Below are 17,275 nucleotides of genomic sequence, written 5' to 3'. Positions count from 1 at the left end.
AGCACATAAAAGAGAGGATGTGAATCTCCACAAAATAAAGATTGATCCTCCTTTCTACCTAACCATACAACAAATTCTTCCTTAAAATAAGGATTAACGTACATTGTTATCTAACAAGTACATCAACAACAACTAAAGGTAAAAATAAAACAAATAAAAATTATCTAATAAGATCTTAAAGTATTTAGAAAAATCTTAATTTCTAACATTATCTTATATAAATTTGTTTAGGAGAAAATGCAAGATCCCGGACATTATTCATTTCATCTTTATATTAAGTGAAAGCAAGAGTCCAAACTTAATTAAGTCCCTCAAAATATTTCCCCTTGACAATTTTCAGATGTACAATTATTGCATGAATAAGTGCATGGAAAAGGATCAACGAGGATCGGAAGTTGATATAGAAACTTGTGAATCTTAATATTATTTATACAATATAAATCATATTTTTCCTTAGCAATCTTTTCTATAACAACATAAAGTAGAATCACGTAATAGTATTGTTCAAAGGAAAATGTTCAAGATGTTTTGCAGAAGAAAGTTTATTTTGACTAACCTATATATGTCTATATAATATTAAATCTATCCAACTTGTGGACAAATATCAATATTTTGTGAAAAAAATAATCCTTATCTTCTTTTACTTTTTCACTTTTTCTCTTTTACATTACATGATTTACGAAGTCCGTCTCACCTAATAAAAAAAAATGTAATTATTGTTATAAAATTGCAAACTTCTTTATGCTATTCTGCACTGGGGTTGTTTCCGAGTGTTATTTATACAAACAAATTTTTACAACAAATTCTATGAACTCACTTTTCTCTCTTTCCATTCTTTCCATCACGTTATTTATCTTATTTTATCCTCTTTTTTTTCTTATCTCTCTTTTATTTATAATTTTATTGTATACCTAAACTGCTCTTTTATTTTGCAGTACATAAGAATAGAATTTTGATTGCACTAGTTATATGGTATGGTGAAATTTTGCTCTAGCAAGGCCTTCCGGGGAAATGGAAGCATACCTAAACTCAAGCAAATTTTATTGCAATTTCTTGTTGTACTAAGTACTGTCTCTTCAACCCGATCCAGTTTCTAAAAAAATTAGTGAGTCTATGCCCATTATGTTCCTTAGATCAGACTTCATAATAAAGTAGAACACAACCTCGTTTGACTTCTTAATAAACACCACATGTGAACCTAAATGTCAGAAATACCATTGTTGACCTTGAAAATTCCATGTTCTGACATTATTCTTCAAGAATTAAGGAAATTATGAAGCCCAATATTGGTAAACTAAACTTTAAATTCCCTTGTTTTGAAGTTTGAGCTCACTAGTCACTACCAACCCACCACACTCTTTCTTACCTTTGCTTGAATATTAAGTAACTCTCTCACTGATCTTAAACATTGTATCACATAAAACATGAAAGAAAAAGTGAAGGAAAACTACTAACTCTCAAATACCAAATACCACCCTCTCCAAAAGAGAATCTTGAAATGTCAATCACAAGAGGAATATGTCAAATAGTTGCAGTTTCATTGCTTTTGGGATCATTGCATGTGTATTCCTTGGAATGTGAAGATGATCGCTGCAAAACTGGGTTGTGCAACAGCAATGGTGCTTGCATTTGCAACCTCCCTAATTCTTCCACCATCTTAGAGGGTGATCGATCTTTTCTCGGGTAAAAAACACATCAAATCTCGAAACTTAATTCAACTATTCATTCTTCCAACCATTCATACTCGGTTTCTAAAAGCAATAAATGTCATTTCTCAATTCTCATTATTTTCATCATTTCTTAAAAACATTTTTCTCTTTTTAAAAATGAAAGATAATACAAATTGTATTATATTTTATTTTTAAAAAGAGAAAACTGTTTTTAATACAAACAAACTCTTACTTTTTGAAAAATAAATGATTTTTTTTCCAATTTTGCTTTCCATAATCATATTATATATCATGTCCTGAATCCTATATTAGTATTAGTGTTTTTAATTCAAGGATCTTGCTAACTAGACTCTTAAGAACATTGGTTAAAGAATTAATAACTACAAAGTTTTTTTAAAAATCATGACGGAATTGCACTGGAAATCACAAGGGAATAAGTAACAATTTTCCATTTTTGATTCCTTATCCAGTGTTCTAAAGGGACTTGACAGCATTCTCTGTTATTCAATATTGTTTTCGTCAACTTTCTGAATGAGATTGTGTCTTGAGGCTATAGGGGTAAGTTTTGTGATGAAGAAATGATCATGTGTGATGGGACAAACTCCTTCTGGTGTGAAAATGGGGCAAATTGCGAGGAGATTGTTCAAGGAGAAAAGTACTACTGCAAATGTCGCCGCGGATTTGCTGGAGAACATTGTGAGCAGTCTGGAGCACCCTGTGGTCAGACTTTCTGTTTCCATAATGCTGAATGCTTGGCTGAAGCAGGTGATGTTTGTCAGTGTCCACTTGAATGGAAAGGCAGTGCTGATTGCTCTCTTCCAACCACATCAGCAGGTTCTCTCCTTTTTTCCTTTCACAAGTCACAACACAGTTTTGATGCTGTTGAGATGAGGATTATATGATATATGCCTAAACTCTTAACTTCTTGTTTTTCTAAAAGCATGTTTAACCATTTGAAATAACTTGAATAGTAACTCTTGCAAGTCTTGCCAAAGCATTCCTTTATTTATTTGGATCCAGTAATTTATTTTATTTATACACTCATACAAACATGCAAGAGTTTTTAAATTATGTTTATGGCATTGAACAAAAGTACACTTTGGCTTTGAACAATCTTAACCACATAAACTCATGATTATAAGTATTTGAGCTAAATTGCATTTTGAAAGAACGAGGCACAAAACCACTGAAATAGAGAACTTGTAGACTTACCAATGAGATTCTACGCAGATTTTTACTCAAATTCAACTGGCACCGAATTGCCCAAAGTAAGCAGCAGCAGTGACAGCAATGTGAGTATGATACAAGTTTTCGTCAGATCAAATTGTTCTTAAATAAATCATGGCATTAGACTTATAAATACTTTTTCTGGCAGAGTGAAATTCATATAAAATTCATTAATAGCTTGTTTGGTTTAGCTTAAATCTAAAGAAATAACCGTTTATTTTTCAAAAAGTTGAAAAAATGTGATTATTTCTCCAAAATAAGCAAAACCAAACATGCACTGTTAATATTTTCCATTGTCCTTATCCCATTTTGCAATTTGATGACCATGTGGCATTGTCAAGTACAGAGAACACTGGTTGTCTTGGCAGTTTCTTCAGTGGGAGCAGCTGCTGCTGGTGCCATTTATGGAAAGAAACTATTCAGCAAGAAAAAGAAAGATGCAATTAAGTTCCAGCAATTATCTGAAATGCAGGATATTTTAGATGATGATGAAGATGATGAAAGCCACAACATTGTACCTGAGAGGGTGCATGGTGATATCTCACACATTTAGTTGGCAAATCCTTTTCAGCATATGAACATTTTAGGATTCGTAGCCCAAGTAGTGTTTTTTTGTCTAGTTTTCATAAGGTCTCATTCGGACTAGAGTTTTATTTTGTAATATTGAGTACTAACTATTATATGATTGTGCTTAATGAAAAAATGGCATACAAGCACATTAGCTGCCGTGGATCTTAGACCAGAAAAGGCAGGGTTTAAATTGTCTTGTCCTAAAGATCGTTAATTGACACTTTCCATTCGAGGAAATTTGGTTCAAATTACAATCTGAAATAAAATAAAGACGAACATTAGTAAGAGAAAATATTAACATTCAAAGTCCAAAGAAGTGGAGTGAATCTGTATGAAAGGAGATTGAAAAGAAAAATTTGCTACCTAGTGACATTTTGGTAAACATATACAGATAATTATCTGAATTAAGTATCCTTAAATTCATCTAAAGTTTTATTTGGTAAACATCCCTTTTCATGGAGATTGTTTGACGTTCAGAAATTGAGTAATTACGATGAGTAAAATTATTTGTATTTTAGGTTTATACAATAAATTTTTTTGGGGTTAAACTTCTATGGTATTTCTACCATTATTCATAAGAAAAAAATTAGACTCACAAGGCTATTACAAATTCATTTATCTTTAATAAATGCTTTGTGGTTGGAAGTAAAATTTTTTAGCCGGAATTGTAAAGTTTAGGGGCAAACTATTTACCTTAAAAGACAAACGGAGGAAGGTTGTAGAAATTGTTATTGCCATGTATCACAATTAACATCTTTTTGGAGTGAAATTATCAAATATTCTTAACATAAACTCATCAAAGGAATATAACTGGGGAGAATAAATTTGACACATTTGCTTTTTTTCTATTAAGATTTCTTGTCTAAAGATTTTTTATGTTACTGCATATAAATAAAAAGAATTATGAAAACAAACGATGTTGCTATATAAGTCGAAAAAAATTGCATGAATTTGATCAGAATTTCATAGTTTGACAGAATAAAAAAGAATCCTTTAATAATAATAAAAACATTAAAGTCATATATTTCATGTATATTTTTCTTGTTTATATATATTTTAGTTTAAAATTTAAACATATACAAACTATGTTCACTATTTCTTTGACACAAAGTTCGGGGTCATGAATCTTTATCACAATTTTTTTATAAATTATTTGATCTATGTGAAAAACTCATTGTATGTGGCTCTTTGCTACTTTAATTTATTAAATTTCCTTCCTTACATTGATTATAAGCATTTTTCTAATAACAAAAGTTGAGACGGAGGGAAAGAAAGTAATATAAAAATTTATATTAAGTGAAAAAAAACAAAATAACATAAGAAATATGAATATGATAACTTCAAGTATCATCCTTATTTTAAATTATCAAAATCGTTTTTTTTTTTTGGCTGTTATGTTTTCATCTCAAAAGGTGGAATAAGGTAAAAATACATCATAAAAATGGATTCTAACTTTTAATAAGTCTAACTAATCAAGTGTTGACATTAAGGAAGCTCTTTTTTTTTTAAAGATTACAAAGGAAAACAAATCATGTGTTGGGCATCCGAGTTACTGCATATGACTAAAGTATCATTTCATTTTTTGAAGTTCTTCCTCTTTTGGTCTTAAAAAAAATAATGATGGTTTTAGGTTTAATTTCAGTAAATTTTTATAAAAGAACAAAATTAATATAAAAAATAATAATAAGTTAAGTTTAAAGAAACTTCTACATAAATTATTATAAAAATAATATAAAATAAAAATTATTTTTACAAATTAACAATTATATATAATATTTAAATTTTATAAAAGTAAATTAACTTCTAAAAGTAAAAAAATATAAGTTATTTTTAACTTATGAGAGAATTTTTTTTCATTTTATAAGTTATTTTCTAACTCTAATAAATATTAATTATTGAGAAATTAATCTAAATTAAGCATAAAATTTTTTATAAGTTAAAAATAATATTTTTTTTCAAGTTTTAGAGAATTCAAATAAAAAATTTAAAAAATAGAAAAATATAATTTAAATTTTATTTAGTAAAAGATTTTGATTTATTTTATTAAATTTTTTACTCTTTTAAGTATTTATTAAGAAGTTTATTCAAAATTTATAAATTTTATAAGTAATTTAAATATTAAAAACTATAAAACATTTAAAATTATAAAAATATTTCAAAAATTTAAATTATTAAAATTAAAAATGGCATATTTTATTTTTTAAAAATTATTAGAAAATTAATTATTTGTAATAAAAAATGTTATAAAATAATTTATTTGTAATTTTGTTCTCTCTCTAATATGTTGATATATTTTTTTGTGTTTGACATGAGAAAATTGTTTTTGTTCCCAATATTCCAAACCACGAAGATTAATGGTCCAATGCCTTGTAAGCAAGTCAACCGAACAAGAGTCAACACAGTCCTAAGCAAGTAAAAAGCATCATCGTATCATAGATTTTGTGTCAATTATGAGATAATACTCTAGTATTTAACTACTGAACTCATAATTCTCACTTTCTCTCTCTCTCTCTCTAAGTTGTCTTAACCGCATCTTCACTGACAAAGATTTCCTATTATTATTTGATTAATCCTCTAATACCCATTTGCGTCACTCACTCTTCACCATCTCCATGATCTGAGAATCGCCTCAAAATCACAATAACAGTGATAGAAAAATGGCTTTCAATTTGATTTCCTGGCTTCATCCCATTTCGGTTCTCAGTGTTTTGGTACTCTTTTTTTATTCCTTTGGCCTTTTCTCTGCAAATGATGAAGTGGGCACAGTTGAAGGTGAAACCTTTACTGTTTCAAGCTTCAGCTACCCTGAGACTAGGCTCAGGCCCTTTGATTTGCGCTATATCAGAGGTGTGTTATCCAATTTATTGAGAATAATCTCTCTCTCTCTCTCTATATATATATCTATCTATCTCTATGTCTTCCTTTGATCTCGTCTTGTTGAGTCTCCAGGATTATACAATTGGTCTGTTATATATATATATATATATAGGGTAAGGTGAGAATTAAGAATTAAACCAACCCTCTTAAGGGAAATCTAGGATAGAGGCAACAACGTAACGCTATTTTTTTTTATCATGGAGTTGGTTTTATTAACTTTGTGTGAGTAATATGCTCTCTGTTAATCGTTCTGATTGAAATTGCAAAGTGCATAAACAGATCATATGGCAATGTTTTATCAGTGTAGCCTTATAACATAACACTGGAGGAACCATAATCTTATTTGATTGGCTGTTTGTCATTTGTCCTCTAATTTGTGATCCTTTGAATTTGTTGCATTTAACTACTATCCTTATATGAGCAAGACATGGATAATAATAATCAGCTTTCGTGCCATTTACTTTTGCTAAGTTTCAGGTGGATTCAGTGGTGAAATAGTATTAGTGAAGAAGCTAATTGTTATGCTTTGGTGATTCAATTAGTTATATGGTCATGTTCTGTTGTTTTGAGAAACTATTGAAGATTTTATTTTGAAAATAAAAAAACCCTTTTTTCTGATATTTACGGACTTAATAACTTATGGATGATCTTACTTGTCTCTTCATGTTTTCCATTGCTCCAGTTGACTTGCCGCCATGGTTTTCTGCAATGTCTGTAGCATTGAACTCTGATGTAGACCTTGTAAGTATACCCATATTTCTTTGCAGATAGGATCACCTTAGAATGATAGCATTTATATGATGGCTTTTGCCTTTGAATTATTTCATAGTCTTCTATCTTGATATCTCTTGTTTATGTAACTTTTAAATTGTCACTGTTGGTGGTGCAACACAAGAAGTCCACGTCAGTGATGTCATCTTTTGTTTTAATTGGCTCCTGGTTTATTTACTTTCCTCATTTGTTCATACTTCATATATACATTGTTTTCAGGATGTCTCAAAAATTGAGAGAGTTCCAATGAGCACATTGCCGATAATATGCTTTAGAGATGGAAGTCCTCCACTGCCGGATGCCTTAAACACCTCTCTTAAAGATTCAGCCATCTCAGGTAGGGGACCATCTTAATAAATTAAACTGAAGTTAATTATACTGTCTTTTAAAATTGAAGTTCAAGAACATAAATTCTGTCTTAAATTTTTCTCTAGGAAATATTTATAAATCATTTTATGAAGTAAAATAAAAAGTGCATTTTAGTATATTCTATAATCTATTAACACGATTGAACTGTTGGAGCTCCACCAAATTCCCAGTATTTATTAAATTGGTGTCAAAATTTTTAAAGGAGCAGGTTCTTGTCTTGATTCACCTTAGAATGATAGCATCTATGTGATAAAAAGAAACAATCACATTTGGAGCTCTACTGTGATTGTTTCTTTGGTTATCAACATATCATGTAATAGACGATACAGAACTCATGAATGTGCAATGTTTCTTCATTGCCCATTGTTATACTCTGTTTTGAATCACATTGACACTACAAATTCATGGATTCAAACCTTATATCCCTTTCCTTCCCTTCCTTTTGTATGTTATGGACAACTCATTAAAAAACTGACAACTAGACAAGAAGGTATTGCCATTTAAGGGAAATATTTTTCCCACTGAATTGTCATTATTCAACAGGGACAAGAAAGGGAGACAGAAGGTTTTAGTTCCCGATTCACTTGTTCTCCCCCTCATTCTCTATCTCCTCTCTTGACATGAAAGAAGAGACAATTTGTTTTGAATTTATAGTGCCTTTGTCTTATTATGATTGCTCTTTATTCCCTATTTCTTTTAGGGATAAATGGTCTAGATGTGGAGCAGTGCTTTCCTATGCAGAAAAATATTACCATGAAACTGTCAAACAATCAGGTATTGTTATAGTTCTTTTTATTTGAAGCAGTATTTTTCATTTGTTTTTACTGGTATGCGCTTCCTTCTTGTGCAGTCTCTCCTTATGCTTACATAGAAATACCTGACTTAATATTGAAATTCCTTTTGTCAAGGATCAACTCCCTTAAAAGCTTAACCTGCTAGGTGAACACACAAAATTAGTTTTATATCTTTGACATGCCCCTCATGCTAGATCCCATTGGACTTGAAGTGAAGACAATGTACAGACCCACTCTTCCTTTTGCTAAAGTTGAAATTTAATTATGATGAATAGGAGCAACTCAACTAAAACTTCAGACCACTTGGTCATATTGGCTTTGATATCATGGAAGCTTTGGGCCTAACTTTTTTCAACATTTATTTGAAGTCTTAAAAGCTAGTCTAAAGTTAGATTTAAAAATAATACCTTCAGAAGTAGAACTAAAATTGTTTCATAATTTTATGATATTTTTTGTTTAAAAGTGACTTTTTCAAAAATGGAAATAAATTGAAAAAAGAAAGACTAAAAACTTGTCCCTATCTTCATCTAAAGGGGGGAGACCATATTGCACGGATAGGGGGATGGGAGAGACACAATAGAAGATTTGTGATGGAGTAGTGACATGGTTTTTGTTGGTAGAGCAGTTTGCATGACTTATGAGCTTCGGTTTGACAGCTCACATGCACCATTGTGCATGATGTTGCCAGTGTCATGGTCTGACGTGAAGTAGTCCAACATAATGGATTTGGCTATTTGGTAATGTCATGGTCTGATGTGCAGAGCGTGCAGTAGTTGTTTGACGCAGTGGCTTCTGTAGAGGAGCAGAAAGTTCTTCCAATTAACTTCTGTAGAAGCTCCTTGTATTTTCTCTTTTTTTTTTTTTTCTTCATTTGGAGAATTTACTTATATTTTTTGAACTTCTATGAAGAGAAGCCTTAAAAAGGATAGGCCAAAGACTACCCATGTCAAGGACCAACCCTCCTAAATGTCTAAGTATTAGATGATGACACAAGATTAGTTTTTCTTTTTCATCCAAAACCTGTATTACTAGTGGAGAAGGGTTAGTTCACAAGTGATTTTTCTTTTGTTCTTTTTATGATATCTTAGACAGTAAACATAACAGATTATTGTTCAGATATCTCCAGGTGTTTGGTATATTGGTCTTTTCAATGGCATTGGACCTACAAGGACACAATCAAAGATGGTAAGGTTTATTATGCAAATATTACTTTTATCCAATAGAAATTTGAAATTTAAAGTACGTTTCATTACTTATTGGAAGAGTTTGTTATCCTTTATGTGTTGTATTTTAAATACATTCCTATGCTGAAGGGGAGCTATTATGTTGGTGCAGTTACGACCTTTTTACATTAATGTGCATAACTAAATAGAATTGTTCTTTTTGAATCCTGATTTTGGTGATTTGTCATTACTTTTACCCTTCCATTCTAAATTTTTTTGACAACTTTTATAGTTCTAATAAATAATATTGTGATTGAAATCTTCTAAAATAATAATATTATTAATAAATACACAATTCAGTCCATGATTGAAGTTTTCTGCAAATGATACTAAATGTTAGCTAACTGTTTGGCCAAAAAAAATTGTCAATTTTTTTTGGTTGTCATTATAATAGAATTTTCTGCCAATAACTTCTTTTCTTCTAATGAATCTTCTTTGGGATAGGATAATTTCCATGCTTCAATGTTGATGTATACTCATGATTTTTTCGTAAGGGGGTTTCTTAGATACACAGAGGACTTGGCAACCAAATTTAATTATGTCATTCAGATGAAAGATTTTTCAGTAAACCTTGTGTAACTCATCATTTCTATATAGTAATCTACTTTATTTATTTTAATGCTAATGGAAAAATTCAGATTTCAAAAACATAAAAAATGGGTTTTAAAGCAAAGAGAGTAGATTACTATATGTAAAAGTGGAGAAGTACACTGGCTGTACAGTATTTCAATCTAGGATATGAGATTGGATACAATCTGTAATATCCTTGACAGTTCCATTTGACTCATTCTATCTCTCGCAGGAAGGTCTTGATGCAGTAGCCATATATTGATGAACAAACACTCACTTCTCTGTCTCTGCAGATTATTCGAGGTCCATCGTACTCTTTCATTGCCAATGTAAGTGTGGAAGCGTGCACAATCTCAATAAGGAGGGGGGATTTCTGTAACAGTACAGTTTATCCACTTTCATGCACAGCATCTAATATCAATAATGCTTTGGAGGCTACTGTGAACAAGTCAACGTTGGAAAATCCAATGACCTGCAAAAGTAATTTTGAAACTCTGTGTGTTCATGAAGGTGTACCAACCTTCTTCTCCTTGGAGATAATGAATGTGGCAGAAGAATTTACCATTACTGCAACAAATGTCAGATTCAATGTTACATCATCAAATAACATTTCTGGTGCAAATGATTTTAGTTTAGTTTGTTTTGTTCGCCATGGTGCAATGCCTTCAGCAACTTTACATGATTATTCTGTTGATTTAAATAAAAAACCCCTTGTTATTCATTCACCATTAATTGGTCGTTGGTACCTTAGTATAGTTCTAGTCAATCTTACAAAGACTCATGATAACAATGTAAGAGTTTGCTATTCAGTGGAATCTCAAGTGCTTCAGTGCCTACCTGGGAAAGCTGGACCAAATTGTACGATGGATAGCTACTTGCTTCAGGTATTATTCTTTGCACAATGTGTCTCTGCCTCTATTGTCTTTTCATGCTGTCACCTTAAGTGCTTTCTTTATAAATATGATAATGGACTCTAAATTGTGTTGGTCTTATATTCCTTGGACTAACCAAACTCCATTTAAGGTTTACTAATTTTATTGGTAGAATCAGGATATGATCAAATGTCATATCTCATGCAGTACAAATGTAAAAAAAATAAAAATATTAATATCAACTTTCTGTTAGCAAATTATCGCTCTGATAACATCTAATATATACGATCATCGAGATGAATGTAGCATGCAGGAATAGGAATGTGTTTATCACTGTCACAGTGAAAGCATTATTATACATGTGCTGCTTGTCCCTTAGCAGTTTGCTTATTGGCTTCTAAATCTTTACAGGTGCCTGAGATTTAAAATCTTTTATGCCTTATGCTGAAAAAATGGGCTTTTGTTAAGGATACTAATATTGCTCAGAAATTAAATTATAGATGTTTTTAACTAAGGAAGTGCTATCCAACAGGATACTGAAATAGTATTTCTCTTAGTTTGTTGACGTTGAGTTTTAGTTTAAGAACACTTATTGGTAGAATCAGTTCTATATCTTGATGCTTGAAAATATTTACACTGGAATAAATTATTGACAAGATGAGAATGATTGCCTGCAGACATTTCTAAGAAAAGGTTCAACCCCTTTTGAATCATATTATTTACCAGTTGGTGGAGGAGCATCTTATGATTCTGCCAATTTCCCTCTCGAGTCACTTATAAGAAACTCATCATACATTGGAGAACCTGATAACATTTGGACTTACTTTCTTTTGGATATTCCTCGTGGTGCAGCTGGAGGAAATCTTCACATACAGCTATCATCAGATGTGAAGATCAGTTATGAAGTTTATGCTAGATTTGGTGGATTACCATCACTTGATATCTGGGACTATTATTATGCTAACAAGACAAATAGAAGTGACCCATCTATGTTTTTCACGCTATATGATTCAAGTGATGAGAAGGTTAATTTTTATATTATGTATGCTAGAGAAGGAACTTGGGGTTTTGGTGTAAGACATCTTAATACCAGCAGTGATTCTGCAAAAGGGCAAACTATCATGTCTCTTTCACTTGAACGATGCCCAAAACGATGTTCTTCTCATGGAGAATGCAAATTTTCTTTTGATGCCAGTGAATTGACATCATACAGGTCTATCTTATGCTCTTAGCTTGTTCTTAATTTATCAGTTGTGTTTATCATTTTTTTTCTTTAAGCCCTTGAAAATTCTTGGTAATGATTGGCTCATTAAAAAAAAATCAGATGCCATATTGTGGAGTTTCCAGATTGCATGTTTTGCATTTGTTCCTCAATTTATCAAGGAATTTACCATTTTAAATGTTTACCTTTTGGTCTCAGCTTCTGCTCTTGTGATCGAAACCATGGGGGCTTTGACTGTAGCATTGAAATTGTAACACATCAAGGTGACAGTTCACTTTTTATATCCATAAAGTTGGTTCACTTTTCCTATTTGGTGTGCAAATTTCATAATCCAGTTATTGAAAATTTGAATAGGGCATGTCCGGCAATCAATTTTTCTTATTATATCAAATGCTGCAGCCATACTTCCTGCCTATTGGGCTCTTCGGCAGAAGGTGGTTCCTTCCCTTTACAATTGTTACTCTTGGTAACTCTTATTATCTCATTAAATAGATTTTTTTTGTTGACATAGAACCCATAATTTCCCTTTTTCCATGGTACAAAACCCATAAATAATTTCCTTTATGCAGGCATTAGCAGAATGGGTTTTATACACATCCAGTGGAATTTCAAGTGGACTATATCATGCATGTGATGTAGGTACCTGGTGTGCATTGAACTATAATGTCTTACAGGTTAAAACTCTGCCTCCAGGATTCCCTTTTACTCTTTCTGATAATATATAAAGAGAAATTTTTGGAACTAGAAAATGTTATGCCACTGGCATAGGTATTCCAAACTTAAATAAACCTCTGTAATTTGACTATCTAATGGAATTTGTGTCCTAATGCAATGAAATATGCGATGGAAGCATAAGCCTTGGCATCAATCATATTTAACATGTATATTACATGCTTAGATGAGAAGCAAAAGTTTGATTTCCTCAAGGATAGTGTGACCATAAATACACTGACAAAAAATGGTTATATTTATTCTTTTGACAATTTACAATGGCTTTACATATCAATGTTTCAGTTCATGGACTTCTGGCTCTCTTTCGTGGCTGTGATTAGCACTTTTCTTTATCTAGCTACCATTGATGAAGTGTTTAAGAGAGCAATCCACACAGCTATTGCTATCCTTACTGCCCTTATGGCTGCTACAAAAGCAACCAGGTAACATGAACTAGTAGACTGACAATTTACACACACACACACACCCCATTAAAGGTTGAAGTTTTTTCATATTTATCTTTGCTGAGTTATCCAGGTCTTCCAATGTTGTTCTTGTGATTGTGATTGGTGCTCTTGGTCTCCTTATTGGATGGTTGATAGAGATCTCAACAAAATATAGGTCCCTTTCCTTTCCAATAGGAGTCTCTCTTAATATCTCTCACTGGTATGTTCTCTGTTCTTTGATAGTAAATTTGTTTTGAGTACACTGTAATATTGGTTTACTGGAAACATAGTTGCAATTAGTGTCACAATGCGTTATTTTCATTTTTTCTTATTTTTCATGCAGTCACTGCCTATTCATGATTTTCCATTGTAATACTTGGTGAAGATATTACCATTTTAGGAATATCAATTGAAAGAGTGATTAACGATGTCTCTCATCCAAAATCTTTACTCCTCCTCAGTTTGTTTTCATGTTGTGCTTTGGATCATCGATATCTGTTTCAGGGCTCATATTTGTGCAATTGTTTTTATGTAAATTGCCAACATGATAATAGAGCATTTATGTCATGATGTTACTGTTGGATCAAGTCCCACTAGATCCATTTCTTAAAGAGTACTTCGGTATAATTCCTGAGGTCCATTATTTCCTTATATTCAGTTCATGGTCAGGATCCAGTGCATGAATAATATGGAACTGATTGGAAGAAAGGGAAGAGAACTCAACATACGGTAGTCCTTAATAGGACAATTCAGCTTGACAACCAAGCAATCTTAAATTACTAAAAAGATCCCCAGGTAATTTAAAAAACACAAATAACTCCAAAATACTGAATATCTCTGTTAGAGATGCAATAAAGCCGTTCAGTTGCCTTCCTTTCCAGTTGAAGCTTTTTAAGGGAATTTGTTCTTGACATGGTATCGAAGTCTTTATGACAAAGTGATAGAGTTTAACCCTTTCCATCCCTATTCTTCTAAATAAGAGCTGACTTTCAACACATGATAAAAATGGGATTGTGTAATATTCATGCTTCAAGCCCAAAGGGCTCTTGTGTGACAGACCATTTTAGGGATGTAATGTAATAAAGCGATTCATGAGTTTTCATCTAAGAACCTAAACTTTTACTAGAGAAGGTCCTTGACCTTACCCAATATGAAGATCCCAATTAGCACAAATAGATCCCATAATTCCTAATCCTCATCATATTTTTATTCTTATGCCAAAGTCCATCACATAGGCTACCGGTTGTCTTGGAGATTGGTGCTTAAAGATCTGAAAAGTAGGTAATTATTCCTTGGAAGTAGCTTTTTTTCTTTTAAGGAACATGGAAGATGATCATAAGGGTTGAAGATGATTCTTTAACAGATTCCTCCATGACCATCTTAAATCTCATTTGGGTTAATCCTATTAGTTATCTTGGAGGTGGTAATATTCATATACTGTATTCATTGCTTGATCACAGATTTATACTTTTATGTTAAACTTGCATGTGCTTGAAGATTAACTCATGATTGCTGATGAAGTTGTGTCTAAATGTAACAAAATCAGGGTTACTGATGATTTCTCCCTGCAGTTTCCAAACTGTAAAGAGGTGGCTCTATAATGTTGTCAAGACACTTCTGAGACGGTACCGCTGGCCTTTTGCCTTGGTTGGTTTTGCTGCATTGGCCATGGCAGCAATAAGCTGGACACTTGAAACCAGTGAAACCTACTGGTTTTGGCATAGGTATTACAATACTACTACTACTCTTCTATTCTCTTTGTTTTTTTCTCTCTCTTTCTGTTCTCTATATCTCATGTTTGCTCTCTCTGAAATGTTTACAGCTTTTGGCACATTACAATATACACATCTTCCTTCTTCTTCCTTTGTTCTAAAGTAAATAATGTGGATAGTGACAATCAGCTTTCTACAAATGGAAACTATGAAATGACTCGTCAGGATTCACTTCCAAGAAGTGGTTAGGAAAAAAAATTGAATAAGTGGGTGTAAAAAGGGGAGGGAGTTTGATTGGATTTTAATATTTTTTGTTTGAGGTGAGTTCATGTGAAGGTGCACAATAATGTGAAGCTACCTTTATTGAATAGGAGGAATAGATATGGCTCCTGACTTGAGTAAGATATCATCCTAGCAGTGAATTCTGAGGCCAATAACAATGATCAAGCAAAGCTTTCTCTTGTAAATTCTTTTCAGCTTAATGTTTGTTTCTTCCATTCTTTATAGGGTACTTTTGCTAAGATTGTCTCTAGGATAAAATAATCAATCTATGGATTACTTTTTGACATAAGGTAAAAGGGGTTTTGTTTATGTAATTATGATTTAGAAGATAACTTTACCTTTGAACTGTATCATATTAAGGGATCTTCTGGTATAAAAGCTCAATATTAAATATTTTTTTTCATATAATTTGATATATTAAATTTATAATTATTTAATAATTACTTTCATTTGTAAGTTATCTAAAACGATTTTTGTTCGTTTATGTGCTATTAATATATTGGGAATATTACACACAAGGTTAGAGTAAGTATAGCGGTAATTATGACATAGAGAGAAAATAAACTTTAAGATGCAATTGTTTTTACAATACTACTTAGAAGAAATGTCAGGACACACTATTTAAAACGCTCTTACTTATTAGTTAGTTTAAATTTATTAAAACTTACAAAAATATGAAAGAGAGAGAGTAAAAAAGAAAGAGTCTTATATAATTTTTTTATGTTTTTAAAGGAACTAAGAATATGTTAGAAAATATATATTAAAGAGTGTATTGCTAATATCTCTTGGTGTTAATTATCAAATTTTAAGAAAAGAAAAATATTAACAACATACTTTGTAAAGTATTCTTACGAAATATGAGTAAAATCATTAAATTAAGAGTAAGGCTTATATTTTTTATAATTTTTAATAAATTTTAATAAATAATTAAAAATGTATTAAATAATATTAAAGATAGTTTCTTTAACACTTTTTCAGAATAGAAAAGTGATATCGCAGGGTGAGAAAAGTTAAGATATCATACAGATAACAAAAATATTTTAATATGACAAAACATATATCTAGATAAATAAAATAAGTTCTCTCAAAATATCATACATTTTTCCTATAAGACTAAATACACACAATCAAGGAAAACAAATTAGTTTACACTAAGTCTTCTAGTCCTATATTCTTAAAGGACAAGTTTCACAGAAATATGGAGTCTACCAACCACCATATGCAAGTGTGAATTCTCAACTTTTGACCTTATCAAATGCTCAAATTGCTTGATCGGTATATATAAGGTCGATTAGGATCAGTGAACATTGTCCCAACTTACATTCTTTGATTCAAGTGTTTTCTCCTGAGATGTATGAGGCAATCTTTTTATAAACCTTGTGGATGATCCAAAGGATCTCAGCACATTTCTTCATATTAGGCCTGCTTTGTCTACAAGGAGCTAAACTTTGTAAGGCTAGTTCAAGTATATATCTTTTCTAGGGGCATATAATTTGGTGCAGTGATTTCTAGTTTTGGAATTTGGATCCAAAACTTAGATGGCATCTCCCTCATCAAACTTCTTCATAGCCTGCAATTACAGCATAAAGGCTACATTAGAGAATCAATCTATCTTCCCTGCTATACTTTTGAACAAAATGGATTAGAAAGGTGCCATCATGATTCATGAAGAGGATGAGCTAAACTTTTTAACATTAATCGATTATACTAGAAGATATTATTTTCCATAATATATGATGGAAAGTATGGAAGAAGGTAGAATGAAGGAAGAGAACACACCCATTTATACCACCGAAGGGATTTTCAATGATTCCTTGATTAAGTTTAATAAAAGCACATTGAAGACTTTTAATACTTTCCCCTTCAGCACGTAGAGCTTAAGCTTGAACAACCAAAAATATTTAATTTTCAGCAATTTGAAAGCCATAATTAAAATCATTGACACTTCTTGTGGGTCCT

At 31.5% G+C, this 17,275-nt stretch overlaps 2 protein-coding genes across 2 annotated transcripts; both read left to right on the top strand.

Moving 5' to 3' along the window:
• The first annotated feature begins 1,498 nt into the window (after window positions 1–1,498).
• On the top strand, window positions 1,499–3,498 carry LOC113862490 (delta-like protein C). Its single transcript, XM_027495575.1, has 4 exons — window positions 1,499–1,683; window positions 2,227–2,504; window positions 2,901–2,962; window positions 3,244–3,498. Exons 1-4 carry the CDS (start codon window positions 1,499–1,501, stop codon window positions 3,448–3,450), a joined length of 732 nt encoding a protein of 243 aa, XP_027351376.1. The 3' UTR covers window positions 3,451–3,498.
• A 2,549-nt stretch (window positions 3,499–6,047) lies between these two features.
• Window positions 6,048–15,610, top strand: LOC113862694. The gene is made up of 14 exons (XM_027495821.1): window positions 6,048–6,314; window positions 7,027–7,085; window positions 7,335–7,452; window positions 8,185–8,258; window positions 9,395–9,463; window positions 10,365–10,955; window positions 11,621–12,156; window positions 12,364–12,428; window positions 12,520–12,599; window positions 12,735–12,839; window positions 13,180–13,319; window positions 13,414–13,542; window positions 14,894–15,046; window positions 15,145–15,610. Exons 1-14 carry the CDS (start codon window positions 6,125–6,127, stop codon window positions 15,281–15,283), a joined length of 2,448 nt encoding a protein of 815 aa, XP_027351622.1. The 5' UTR covers window positions 6,048–6,124; the 3' UTR covers window positions 15,284–15,610.
• The last annotated feature ends 1,665 nt before the right edge of the window (window positions 15,611–17,275 follow it).

Source organism: Abrus precatorius, unplaced genomic scaffold, assembly GCF_003935025.1.
Source record: "Abrus precatorius isolate BTA unplaced genomic scaffold, Abrus_2018 Scaffold3, whole genome shotgun sequence".
Classification (NCBI taxonomy): domain Eukaryota; kingdom Viridiplantae; phylum Streptophyta; class Magnoliopsida; order Fabales; family Fabaceae; genus Abrus; species Abrus precatorius.
This window is presented reverse-complemented; position numbering and strand designations above follow the sequence as displayed.

Excerpts from the sequence above, each read along its gene's own strand:
- LOC113862490 (XM_027495575.1), top strand. The coding sequence starts at position 1,499 with ATGTCAATCACAAGAGGAATATGTCAAATAGTTGCAGTTTCATTGCTT. Across the intron at positions 1,684-2,226 it reads GGTGATCGATCTTTTCTCGG|GGGTAAGTTTTGTGATGAAG; the intron begins GTAAAAAACACA and ends TTGAGGCTATAG. Across the intron at positions 2,963-3,243 it reads GCAGCAGCAGTGACAGCAAT|AGAACACTGGTTGTCTTGGC; the intron begins GTGAGTATGATA and ends TGTCAAGTACAG.
- LOC113862694 (XM_027495821.1), top strand. The coding sequence starts at position 6,125 with ATGGCTTTCAATTTGATTTCCTGGCTTCATCCCATTTCGGTTCTCAGT. Across the intron at positions 7,086-7,334 it reads TGAACTCTGATGTAGACCTT|GATGTCTCAAAAATTGAGAG; the intron begins GTAAGTATACCC and ends CATTGTTTTCAG. Across the intron at positions 9,464-10,364 it reads CAAGGACACAATCAAAGATG|ATTATTCGAGGTCCATCGTA; the intron begins GTAAGGTTTATT and ends CTGTCTCTGCAG.